A 13,568-nucleotide genomic window follows, 5' to 3' on the forward strand; every position below is an offset into this window, starting at 1 on the left:
CAGGTTCAATTCCTAGGTGGGGAACTAAGATCCAGCAAGTCACAAGGTATGGCATTAAAAAAAAAAATTCATTCATTATAGTTGAATAATATTCCATGTGTGTATACCACATTTTATTTACCCACTCATCTGTTGTCATTTGTCATTTCTACCTTCTTGCTACTGTGAAAACGATGTTATAAACACTGTTGTACAAGTATGCTTGAGGCCTTATTTGGACTATTTATCTAGAAGTGGAATTGCTGGATCATATGGTAAGTCTATGTTTAGCTTTTCTGAGGCACTGACAAAACTTTCCCACGATGGTTGCACCATTCTATATTTCCAGCAGCAATGGACAAACGTTCCAATTTTCCCATGCCCTCACCAACACTTGTTAGTGCGTGTCTTAATAGCCATCGTAAAGTGTGAAGAGACACCTCACTGTGGTTCAGGTTTTACTTTTCTCACTGGCTACTAGAAACAGTTGAATTCGTTACCCACCTTCAATAGGTGCATATATTTTTAGTTTTGGTCCTAGTGGCTTTTTGTTTTCTGACTCACTTCTAAATATATACCAGAGATTTTCAACCAGGGGTGATTTTCATTCTCAGTCCTCCCAGCTTTTGGCAACTGGAGACATTTTAGGTTATCACGACTGAAGGAGGGGGTGCTACTGGCTCTCAGTGCACAGAGCTTAGGGGTGCTGATGAACATCCGATGAGGTACTGGACAGCCACTTGCAGCAACTTGGCCCCAGCTGTCAACAGTGCCAAGGTAAGAAGCCCTGGATTATAATTATCCTGTCATAGTTCAGGTACCCTTGTGAAGTGCCTTAAATCCTTTTGGGAATAAAGCAGCATACACAATGCTGAATTAAATGATACTAACAAACATTGTAATGATGCAGAAGGCATAAATTTCTTTTTATGATTACCTCTGTATATATATTCAATTTATATATTTAAATATATTTATTGCATCAGTTACTAATCAAATAACCTAAAACACAATGTGAGATAAAAATACTGCCATTACAATCTTCAAAAAATAACAATGTTTCTGAAGGAAATAACAAATCCTGGTATTTTAGGCCTTTCATTATTGAAAAATATATACCAGACTCTCTGTCTGGCACTAGTTACACATGGGTGGACCAGGTGGATATGGTCCCTATACCCAGAGAACACATGCCTCACTCATGAATACCTGATGCTAGGCTATTCCTTTTCAGACAGACCTTTGATGCCTACTCCCTTTTCAGTTGAATAGTTCAAGGAAACAGAAATTCTTATAAAATGGAAAACTTTAATTGTTTAAAGCAAAGGCACAAGTAAACATTTCAGGTTATCATACAATGTTACAATAAGAAATTCCAAAAATTAAAATGAAATACATTATAATTTTGCATCTCTATAGTATATTTAATGTATTATTCTATCTTCTCTTCTTTGGAATGAAAAGAAGGTATAGGCGGATCAATGGATGTAATGTAAAAACTTGGATTATAAATAGCATTCACTCCATTTTTAGTCAGAAAATTTAATTTGAGTAGAATGAATTAAATAAAAATTAACTAAAAAACATTGTTTCATTAATGACAGAGCAGCAATAACTTTCAGGCTAAAGTTCATTGTTTTAACAAAGTAAATCACTGATTTAATGAAATGTTAGCTGTTGATGCCTGGTACTTATATAAAAATCAAGCTGGCCATGAAAGGGCTTTATTAAGACAAAATTCATATACTCATTTTACTTTAAATCTGAACATTATAGTGCATTATGTAAAGAAAAAGAAGCATGAGGAACCATGTCATTTCTAATGATGTCAGAAATAAAATACTTTAAAAGGTCTAGACCTTGTTTTCAATCAAAGGCACTGTCTGGAGAGTAACAAGCTGCATTCAGAGCTAAGCAAGTTTTTTTTCCTTCCCCAAATAGCCAGCCAGTTAGTTGGGACTTGCTGTCTCAGTTAGTCATCAAGCACTGAATGCTTAATACCTATCAACAAAAAGGGTAGAAATCATGTAGTTATATCTTTGACATATATTTCCAGGAAGAAAATTTTTTTCCACTAATTTTTTAATAGGCTATTGAAATATTTTCTTGGTCTGTAAGGTCTCTGTTTAATCACCTCAGTGTTATTTCCACTTTATTCAAGTGACTTGTAACCTCTTCTCAGCATTTCAACCCAGGATGACAATGACACCAGAAATAAACTATTCCAAGGGAGCAAGTTATCCTATTACATCCTAAAGGCCAGGAAGATTTTAAACCCTTCTAAGAAGTATCTGAATCCAAGATCTTGAAAGAAAAGATTGTTGTTTCTAATTTTTCATTATTCAAATTACAAGAGTCCCAACAGATTAAGGTTTACTTAACTACTAATTCCTAACCAGAAACAGTACTTAGGAAATTTTCTAAGGATATCTTTCAAAGTTTAGAATTGAAACATGATTCTAAAAGGATGTTCATACCTTTAAAGTCAAATTATAACAATGACTCAATGAAGCATACCCTAAAGGTCAATGATGCATGCTTTAGAGAATGGTGCCAAGATTCTGGAATTCTTTCCTTTTTTTCTCCATTTCCAAAGGCACAGATATCCTTCTGAATTTTCTATGGCTTCAAATACTTCATAATCTAAAATAGCTGGCACTGTCTCCATTTTGAATAGTTTTAAGTATAGGATCCACCAGGAAATTTTAGGTCCAAACCATTAGCTCAATAGCAAAAGCAAATCTACTTGAGACAAACTGAAGAGGTAAACCTACATGTTAGAGTATCTAAATTAAAATCAGCAAACTTTCTCTAAAGTGACAGACAGTAGATACTTTAAGCTAAAGCGTCTGCCTGCAATGCGGGAGACTTGGATTTGATCCCTGGGTTGGGAAGATCCCCTGGAGAAGGAAATGGCAACCCACTCCAGTACTCTTGCCTGGAAAATCCCATGGACAGAGGAGCCTGGTAGGCTACAGTCCATGGGGTCACAAAGAGTCAGACAGGACTGAGCAACTTCATTTTCACTTTCACTCTGCTATTGTAGCACAAAAGCAGTAACAGATAATACGCAAATGAAGAAGCATGGGTATGCTCTAATAAAACTTTATTGACACTGAAATTTGAAGGTCATATGATTTTCATGTGATTTTTTTTCCCCTCAACTCTTCAAAAATATAAAAATCACCCTTAGCTTGTGGGTCTGAAACTCCAGTACTTTGGCCACCTCATGTGAAGAGTTGACTCATTGAAGACTCTGATGCTGGGAGGGATTGGGGGCAGGAGGAGAAGGGGACGACAGAGGATGAGATGGCTGGATGGCATCACGGACTTGCTGGACGTGAGTTTGAGTGAACTCCGGGAGTTGGTGATGGACATGAGGCCTGGCGTGCTGCAATTCATGGGGTCACAAAGAGTCGGACACGACTGAGCGACTGAACTACACTGAACTGAACTAGCTTGTGGGTCATGTAAAAATAGGCTGTTGGCTGGAACAAGCTTATGGGCTGGACCAGTCAGATTTCTTGATGTGGGGGTCAAAGCTATCATGTTGCCATAAATCATCTCACTTCACTTGGGCATCAACAGCCTTAAGAATGACAGCAATGAACCCAAAAAGAGAATCTCAAAGGCACCAGTCAGACAATTCTAGCAGTACCTACATTCATAAGCTTTATGTAGCTTATGAATGTTGATACTCACATATCTATACATATAGATATACATATATCTCTGTAATATATCCAGGAAACAGTTTAAATCAAATTTATTTAAATCACATTAACTACCAGAAAAGCAGGGAATTGATAAATTCATTTAGCTGAGCCTTTTCAAATGCTTTGGTGTCAGAGCAATCTGGATTAAAACTTTAGCTCTGATATTTACTAACTTGTGGCCACAGTTATATTACTTAACCACTAGAATTTAGCCTGGAGCTATGGACTCAGGAGGCATGTTTTCAATCTTGTCTTTCAAGAGCTTGCTTACAAAGGGCTTGCTGGGAAAGCCTTGCTTACAATGTACCATAAGGCTTACCTCCTTGTTCTAGAAAACTAGTTTTGTCTCTTCTATTCCATTTTATCATGTAATTTTTTTTCTGCATGCAACATATTGTACAAAATTTACCTCTGTATTTACTGAATTCTGCCTTCCTCTCATTCTTGAGGATTATTTCCTTTTCATAAGCTGCTGAGGAAAATCAGAGTAGAAAGCATCCAGGCAACACATTTCTGGAGTCTTTCCATAGTGGAAATGTAGTTTGGGTGTTTCCTCTAATTTATCAGTGACAGGCATCAGTTTTCTAGGGAAAAAAAGATCTAGATGATAAAGAACTGGTAGGAACGGATTCTTATGGCTTGCTTCATCTATAGATCAGTAACTAGAGAATCTGAAGATAACATTCATAGATTATTTGCAGATATAATTGTTGTGCATCGTGGACCTCAGACCATTGCTTAAATTATATTAAGTAGAATATTAGCACTAAGTGATGCCTGTTATACTCTCTCTAATCAAGAAAAATTTAGTAGTTACATACACATGAAGTAAAAGATTTCACCAATAGTGTCTTTGAATAAGCATCAGTTATGAATCTGCTAGTGTTGAATGCTAAGCAAAATACTAAAGCTACTGCAATATTAGTGTTTGGTTTTATTTTCAATTGTCTTTAACCTATTATTTACAGAGGTCCAGTTATAATGCTGAAGGCAGTCATTTTTCAACAAGTACATTCTCCATATAAAATGTTCAATGTTGGGTGGTACAGATTTATAAATATGTACAAAAACCCAATATATTTGTAGCTAACTAGTACTCTGGTAGGCAACACATGGAAGCATCATATGCACATAAAAATTTGAAATTAAAACAAAACTTAAAATTCTTAAGACAACCATTAACTTGTGTTTATAAAATTATGTGAAAAAAGGCTTTGTGTTTGGGAATTTTCAATGGACCACTAATAAAGCAGTAATTTTAGTTGAAGAAAAAAAAAAAAGAAGTTTCCAAACACAAAATACCAAGATAACTCAGATGTATATCTTGGTTAAATGTGTGTAGACAGCTGCTCTGAAAACAAATTGATAAATATAAATATACAATTTGTTCACTGAGCATAAAATATTGCACGAGAACAGCTTTGTCTGAAGAAAATTCAATTTTCCATAGTTCTGAACTTCAAAATGGTTCCCCACATATAGATATAACTGCATTTTCTAAACAAGAAATGTTAATATTTAGTAATACTGTTAGAACCGCGTTTTTCCCATTAACCATATTCCATTCTATTTTATGGCAATGGTAAGTCAGTGGTTAAGATTTGGCAAAGATAAAAAGGCAGATAAGACTGTAAAATATATATTTATATATATATATATACACACACATATACATATGAAACAGATATGTTCCAAAAACCCTTAGTCATGATAACTGATCCCTTAAAGAAAAATCCACAGTCTAGGTCACAGTGATGGTCAGACGGTGGTTGAGTACGAGGCTCTTCTCAGGGGCTGCTCCTTTTGAGCCACTCGACTGCCGTCTCTGGTCTCCAGCACACTGTCTTCTGCTTCGCTTTCACTACCATCTGCCAGAGTGGGGTCCAAAGACATTGGACCAGATTTTCTGTGCAAGGGGAAACCAATGCCACTTTCCTGTAAGGAATTATCTATAAACTCTTCATCAGAGGAATGGAATGATTCATCATCTCCTATTAAATGGTTGACGATGTGGATTCCATCAAAAGGGGGTTGGCTGGAGAAGCCTCTCTGGCCTTTTAGGCACCTGAGCTGTCAAAACAAAATCCAAGTTAATATACTCAACTTGGGGAAATACACACACTCCAAGAAAGCAAACATTTCATATTTAAGCAAGAAGATACCTTGATCTTTTTTCAATTTATGGATATAAATAGTAACTACCAATTTTTTAGTGACTCTTAAATGTCATGCAATGGGCACATAATTTATTTTTAGTTAAATCATCACAACAATCCTATGTGGTTGATTTTACTGTCTTCATTTTAGAGATTAGGAAATAAGAGACTCAGGTAGTATAGCTTGCTGAGGACACACAATAGTCAAGTTTAGATCCAAACTGAACCTCTGCTATACTAGAAATAACATAAACCCCATGTACCCATCATTAATTTCAACATCTAACACATCATGGACAGTCTTGTTACAATATACCTCTCATGTTCCTGACTATTTTGAGGTAAATCTCATCCTATCAGTTCACCTGTAAATATTTCAGTGTATGTCTGTAGAAGAAATGAACTTAATAAAGACAATACTCTGAACTATTACATAGCCTGTCTTGGAGCATGTCTCCATAATTTTGTGAGTGATGATGATGATAATGGTTTACAAATCAAAAACATTTGCTGAGTCTCCATCCTGTACCACTATCACTCAGTGAGAGCAGAGATGCTTTCTTCCCACCATGACAAAAATAGAAGACTATTTTTGTCTTCTCTCCCCTATTCTTCCCAGGGAGAAAGAGTGACTTCTCTCACTAAGGGGTAGGGGAGAGGAATGGCACGTACTGCTCAGCTCTTTTCCCTCTCTTTCCATCTTTGGGAACCAGGTTCTGCTTCTCCAACCCTGGAGTCTTACAGGGCCATACCCTTGTGTGGGAAGGGCTATGGAGACCAAATGCTACCTATTACTGGGTGGGCAAGTCAGACAAACTCTAAAGTTCAATACTGAAAAGCCCACTGTTGTCACACAGCAAAAACCACATTCTCCCAAACCAGTTTTACCAGTATTGAGAGTGATTTTCTCTTCATCATCTGTCCCTTCTTTGCCTCAGTCCACTACCATATAATTAAGACATCAGCCTCTTTTCAATAATTTGTTTCAAAAATATAAAATTTAATCTTGATATTATCACTTGTTTAATTTCTCTCATTCATCATGAATTTTCTCCTATAAGAGTTTTTTTTTAATCTAAAACAATAAAAACAAATAACTACCCAAATCTACTTTGACTATCAAGAATTTGCTAAAAATACACTTCATATCTCTTGTCCTTATCAGTATTATCAACCTGCAACTTTTGTTCTTTAGGGACAAATTCCTGGTCACTAACTATCTTTCCAATCTTGAGAAAAAGGCAATGTGAAATATTCAGGAAATATTACATACACTTTCAAAACTAACGGTTCTGAGAGTAAAGACATTACAGCTTTGCCATAACACCTCCTAGCTTTCCTGATAGACATCCGGGAAGAAGTGAAGAAACCCTAGTAAATCTCTGTTGGTATGTGACAATGGGAAACAAGAAGGATGCTGGGGCTCAACACAGCGATGTCTACCTCAGGGAAAGCATCAGACATTAAGAAATTCTTGTGCCCTAGGCTAAGAGAACATCACTGTGAGTTACTATGTAACTGAAGTAAAACCTTCCTCTATGGCATAGCACAAGGGAGATAAACTTCGAGTTGAATCTCCAGGGAAAGGACAGAGAGCACCAGAGAGACCAACCCGTGGTTGTGATGCCCACTGCATTACTACAACTGCCATGCTCTGATGCAACATCCTATCACCGAATTGCAACACATGATTTATAGCTCCAAACATAAAATTAAGTCAGTTAATCTCTTCCTTTCTCTTGTCCCCAGACCCTTTTGAAGAAATAATATAGAGCGCGTGTCCTCCTTCTTCCTGGCTATAAATGAGGATTGTGGTAGAGGAACTACAACTTCCCAATTGTTGGGAAAGCTGTAGCTTTTCTTTGTTCTAACAAAATTTACTGCAATTAAAACACCACAGCATCATATCAAATGTAATCACTGACCTCAAATATTATACGAAATAAAACTATAGATAGAAGGGTCATTTCTTCAACATCAGAGATGCAATTTAAAAAATGATTTCTTATTTGATAATTGCTAATACAGAATAGCAAAGGCATAGAGAAAGTTTTTGGTGGAGAGAAGAAAAGTCTGAAGGTAAGGGACTATTTGATAAAACTGAAACTATCTAGTTATCCCCTGGACCTAGGAGTGTGCATATTGGTTCTGAGAGGGTAGAGTGTGCATACTGGTTCTGAGATGTTTATTTTCAGGCCCTGAAAATAAACATCTGGGCAAGGAATTCCAGGGTACTGAGTACCCAGAGTGTGGTCTCAAAAGGGTTAGACTTCAGGGTGGCTCAGATGGTAAAGTATCTGCCTGCAACGCACGAGACGTGGGTCTGATCCCTGAGTCAGGAAGATCCTCTGAAGAAGGGAATGGCAACCTACTCCAGTATTCTTGCCTGGAGAATCCATGGACAGAAAAGCCTGACAGGCTATACTCCATGGGGTCCCAAAAAGCTGGACATGACTGAGCAACTAACATTTCCACTTTCAGGGATGTCCTCTGGGACTCCACATCCTCTGAAAAGCAGTCTGCCTGGGAGAAGTCCAGAGCCGTGCCTTCTAAAGTGCCATTTTTGCTGTCCGTGTCTAAGAACTGTACTGCTCACCCTTTTTACTAGACTTCTAGGAACTAACTATATTTAAAAAACAACAAAAATGCAGACAAGTAACCTTCTCAATCCAACCCCACTACAAAAACTTTCAAGGGTAATACTGGTCGCAAATTTAGATTAGCATATCTCAAAATATGGCCCATTGATCATCGGCATCAGAATAACTGAGGATACCTACAAAAAATGTAGAATCGCTCCCCAGATTTAATGAACCCAAATCCAGAGCATGAAAACCCAGAATTTATCTATTTTAAAAAAGCACTTCAGGAGATGTTGATATGCTCAGTTAAAGGATGACTGCGGTAGATCCTCTGTTCAAACCAAATGAGGCTGACTCAGAAAGGAGTTGATTTACCCAAAATGGAACTATCATTTATTCAGGACAAAAGTGCTGCTGAACTATGAACATCTGTCTGCCCGTGTGTGTGTCTGGTATATACAAACAGACACCACCTTTCAGTAGTACAACCAAGCCGTTCTGGGCCGATTCTACCATCTGGTGGTTGAAACAAGGAGTAGTCTGTTGAAATATCTTTTCCTGAAACTTTTTCCTGGTGTAAGAGTAGAGTCTAGAAATGTATATGCTCAAAAAAGCTGAATAATTTTGATGTACATTCAAGGGTAAGGACCACCCTTTACACAATATTTCACTTTTTTCTTTTGTTTGGTTTTGTTTGACATTTTTGGGGGGGTCAATCACAGGATAAAGAACCTGATAAAAGCTATTGACTCTTGTCTTGAAAAGTACACATATATTCTTGAGTGTACCTTTTTCAGGCCCACCGTCTTCTAATTTTATAAAAACTATAGGAATATCTTCACAATACTAAAAGCAAAGACAAAAACTTAAAATTGTGAAGTGCTAACAATGCACTTATATCATGGAAAAGAGAAAGTATTATTTTTCTAGGTGAAATTAGACATAGTTTCTAACGGCAATGAATGTGCCTCAAAGTACTTCTGAGATTTCACAAGGAAAGAAAAGGCACCAGGACTCTCTGGAATTGTATGCAAAGGGTCCTTTCTGGGGAATCTTTGAATTCCTCAGAGAAGGAGCTCAGCAGGATCATGATACAATGATGGTTTTAGTCAATGCATCCTACCCAGGCATTCAGACCTTCCTGTCAGGTTTTAAAGTTCCGTAGTCTTAAGTCTGAGTAGAGAGTCAAATATTATCAGACATTTAAGGAAAGCATTTAAGAGAAACCATAAAAAAGGCAACAAGAAGTTAAGACTATTTGGGGAGAAAAAAACTTAAAAAAAAAAAAAAAAGCATTACTCATTGCTTCTGAAGACACTGCATCCATGTAAAAAGAAAACGTGATATTCTAAAAAGGGGTCTTAGACTTAAATTTCTCTGACCTGAAAGATATGAGCTTTGATACTGAAAAAGCCTATCAAGTGTCGAAGACAATGGTTTAAAAGTAAACCTATATCATGGTATATCACAGTGAAATTTCAGGACACTGGGAACAAAGAAAAGACAAAGTATCCAGCCCAAACCAACAAATTTTACATAGAAGATTAAGAATCAGAACAGTATTAGACAACAGATTAGTGCCTTCAAAATTCTGAGAAACAAATTTCTAACCAGTATTTTAAAAAATTATAATTATCTTAAAAAAGTTTTATACCCATACAAACTATCAAGTAACTGTGAGGCTAAAGTTTGAGTTAAAGCTTTGAGTTAAAGTTAAAGTCCTTGAGCTTCAAGGACTTAAAATCTGGGGTCAATCATGAGAACCAGAATCAGATAAATCTTTTCTATAGTTTATCTCACATCTTTTTTTCCCCCCAGAAAGGTAAGTGATATGTCCACCAAAATGAAGTACACCAAGAAAGACATGCTTTTATTTTTGATCCAGGAAAAAGGAAGTCTAATGCAGAAGTGAGGCAAAAAGAATCCCTAGGATAACAAAGAAAGTCCCCATGATGACAGCTATGCAGGAGGCCTCCACCTATACATGATGACACCTCTTTGAAGTAGACCAGCAGGCAGGAGGAAGGATTTTTTTTTTCAAGAAGGTGAAATCAGGGACTTTCTGGGTGGTCTAGTGGCTAAGATTCCACGCTCCCAATGCAGGGGGCCTGGGTTCGATCCCTGATCAGGGAACTAGCTCCCCTGTGCCACAACTAAAAGTCTGCATGCTGCAACTAAAGATCCTGCCCTCACAACAAAGATCCCATGTGCCACAACTAAGACCCAGTGCAGCCAAATAAATAACTAAGTAAATAAATAAAAGGAATAAGCTGTCAAACCATGCAAAGACAAAGATGAATTTTTAAAACAAAGGTAAAATTAATAGTACACCTAAACTGAAAGAAGAGAACTAACACATAACAGGAGATTTGCACTGTATTAGAGGAGAGTTTGCACTGTATGAGAGTCCCCTGGATAGCAAGGAGTTCAAATTAATCAATCCTAAAGAAAATCAACCCTGAATATGCACTGGAAGGAATGATGCTAAAGCTGAAGCTCCAATACTTTGGCCACCTGATGCGAAGAGCCAACGCACTGGAAAAGACCTCGATGCTGGGAAAGACTGAAGGCAAAAGGAGAAGGGGGCAGGAGAGGTTGAGATAGATAGCATCACTAACTCAATGGACATGAACTTGAGCAAACTCTGGGAGATAGTGGAAGACAGGGAAGCCTGGCATGCTGCAGTTCATGGGGTAGCAAAGAGTCAGACATGACTTAGCAACTGAATAACAAGAGAAGAGTTAAACATAAGAGAACACACCAATAAAATGAAAAAAACTAAGACAATCATTTGAATAAATGTATGCAGGTGAAATAATCACAAGACACTGTTCTGTACAATTGAAAGGCAATACAAAGGAATGAAGTCCTGATACATGAATGAACCTCAAAAACATTAAGCTGAGTCAAAGCCAAATACAAAAGACAACATATTACGTGATTCCATTTATACGAAGAGTCCAGAACAGGCAAGTCCACAGAGACAAAGTAGACTAGTGGCTGCCTATGACTAGGGAAGAGGGGAGGAGAAAGACAATGGCTGAAAGTAGACACGAGGTTTCTTTTTGGGGTGACAGAAATATTCTAAAATTAGATTGTGGTTATTGTCACACAACTCTGTAAATACACTAAAAGCTATTGAATTTTATACTTAAAATGGGAGAACTTTATGATATGTAAGTTAGGCCTCAATAAATCAGCTGAAAATATTAATAACTAGAGACAGAAAAACAAACAAATCCTCCCCAAAACATTATTTTCCAAACTTCCCTGATAAGACTACCTTGGAAACTTGTTAAAAATAAGATTTTCAAGGCCTTTGGTTTCCACTCTGGAGGAGAGGCCTCCAAGGAAACTCAGGAGCTTTAAAACACACACACACACACACAAAATATACCTTTTGAAAGAGTGGATCCTTTCCAAATCTTTAAGTAGGATCCTGGTTTCTTTCCAAATGATTGAATCTGTACCAATAATTCTTTCTGGTTAAACAGTATCTCATGGTATCACACATTTGAAAGGCTCCATTAAAGAGATGAAGCATGTACTAAAAATACGCAGGCCAAAGAGAGGTCTTAAGAACTGCTAAGCAGTTTAATATTAGGCTGTTGGGGTGCTGGGGTTGTAGGAGTGACATGGAGGTATCTTAAGTGCCTACTGCTAAGTCAAAGCAGTCAATGTGAAAAAGCTAAATACTGTAAAATTACAACTATATAACATTTTGGAAAAGGCGAAATTGTAGTGACAGTAAGTAGATCAGTGGTTATCAGAGATTAAAAGGGAGAGAGAGAAGAATGAATAGGTGGGGCCCAGGAGACGCTTAGTGAATTATTCTGTATGACACAGTAATGGCAGTTACAAGTCATCGTAACTAGTACATTTGTAAAAACCCACAGGATGTACAACACAAAGAATGCATCCTAATGTAAAAACAGACTTTAGTTTATATGTCAATATTAGCTTATGTATGACACTAACACAAGATGTTCATGGGGGTAACTGTGGGAAGGTGCTGAGGGGGTTTATCTCTGCACTTTCTGCTCAATTTTTCTGTAAACCTAAGACTGTTTCCCAAAATAAAGTCTATCAGTTAAAAAAAAATGAGATGGTCTGTGATATTTGTCTATGACCATATTTGTCTATAATGTCAGAATTGCTTGAGCAAATTTTGAGAAATTTGAGCAAAAATTGTCTGTTTTAAGACAATGTTTAGCCTCTTGTTCTTTAAAAAAAAAAAACACACAGTAAAGTACACAGATTTTAAGTGTACAGACAAATAAATCTTTACTTATGTATATGCCCATGTAACTACCATCTGGATCAAGATATAGAATGTTTCCAGCACCCTGGGAGGCCCCCTTGTGTCCTCTCTTATCTGGGTGATTACCCTACATTGCATTAAAGGTCGCCACTACTCTGACATCTAACATCACAGAATACTTTGCCTGTTCTCAGACTTAAACAAAGAAACGTATGGCATATACTCATTTGTGTCTGGCTCCTTAAGACAAGAGAAGACTCTACACATGGACATCACCAGATGGTCAACACCAAAATCAGACTGATTATATTCTTTGCAGCCAAAGATGGAGAAGCTCTATACAGTCAGCAAAAACAAGACCGGGAGCTGACTGTGGCTCAGATCATGAACTCCTTATTGCCAAATTCAGACTTAAATTGAAGAAAGTAGGGAAAACCACTAGACCATTCAGGGATGATCTAAATCAAACTCCTTATGATTATACAGTGGAAGTGAGAAATAGATTTAAGGGACTAGATCTGATAGACAGAGTGCCTGATGAACTATGGACGGAGGTTCCTGACATTGTACAGGAGACAGGGATCAAGACCATCCCCATGGAAAAGAAATGCAAAAAAGTAAAATGGCTGTCTGGGGAGGCCTTACAAATAGCTGTGAAAAGAAGAGAAGTGAAAAGCAAAGGAGAAAAGGAAAGATATAAGCATCTGAATGCAGAGTTCCAAAGAATAACAAGGAGAGATAAGAAAGCCTTCCTCAGTGATCAATGCAAAGAAATAGAGGAAAACAACAGAATGGGAAAGACTAGAGATCTCTTCAAGAAAATTAGAGATACCAAGGGAACATTTCATGCAAAGATGGGCTCGATAAAGGACAG

The 13,568-nt window shown here is 37.2% G+C and overlaps 1 protein-coding gene across 1 annotated transcript in view; it reads right to left on the minus strand.

Moving 5' to 3' along the window:
• Positions 1–1,267: 1,267 nt before the first annotated feature.
• EVI5 (ecotropic viral integration site 5) overlaps positions 1,268–13,568 on the minus strand; it is a 240,473-nt gene continuing 228,172 nt past the window's right edge. Inside the window, exon 20 of the mRNA XM_010860451.1 lies at positions 1,268–5,765. Coding sequence (XP_010858753.1) covers positions 5,454–5,765 — 312 coding nt within the window. The 3' untranslated portion in view covers positions 1,268–5,453. The remainder of the gene's footprint in view (positions 5,766–13,568) is intronic.

Source organism: Bison bison, unplaced genomic scaffold (genome assembly GCF_000754665.1).
Source record: "Bison bison bison isolate TAMUID 2011002044 unplaced genomic scaffold, Bison_UMD1.0 scf7180017864466, whole genome shotgun sequence".
Taxonomy (NCBI): domain Eukaryota; kingdom Metazoa; phylum Chordata; class Mammalia; order Artiodactyla; family Bovidae; genus Bison; species Bison bison.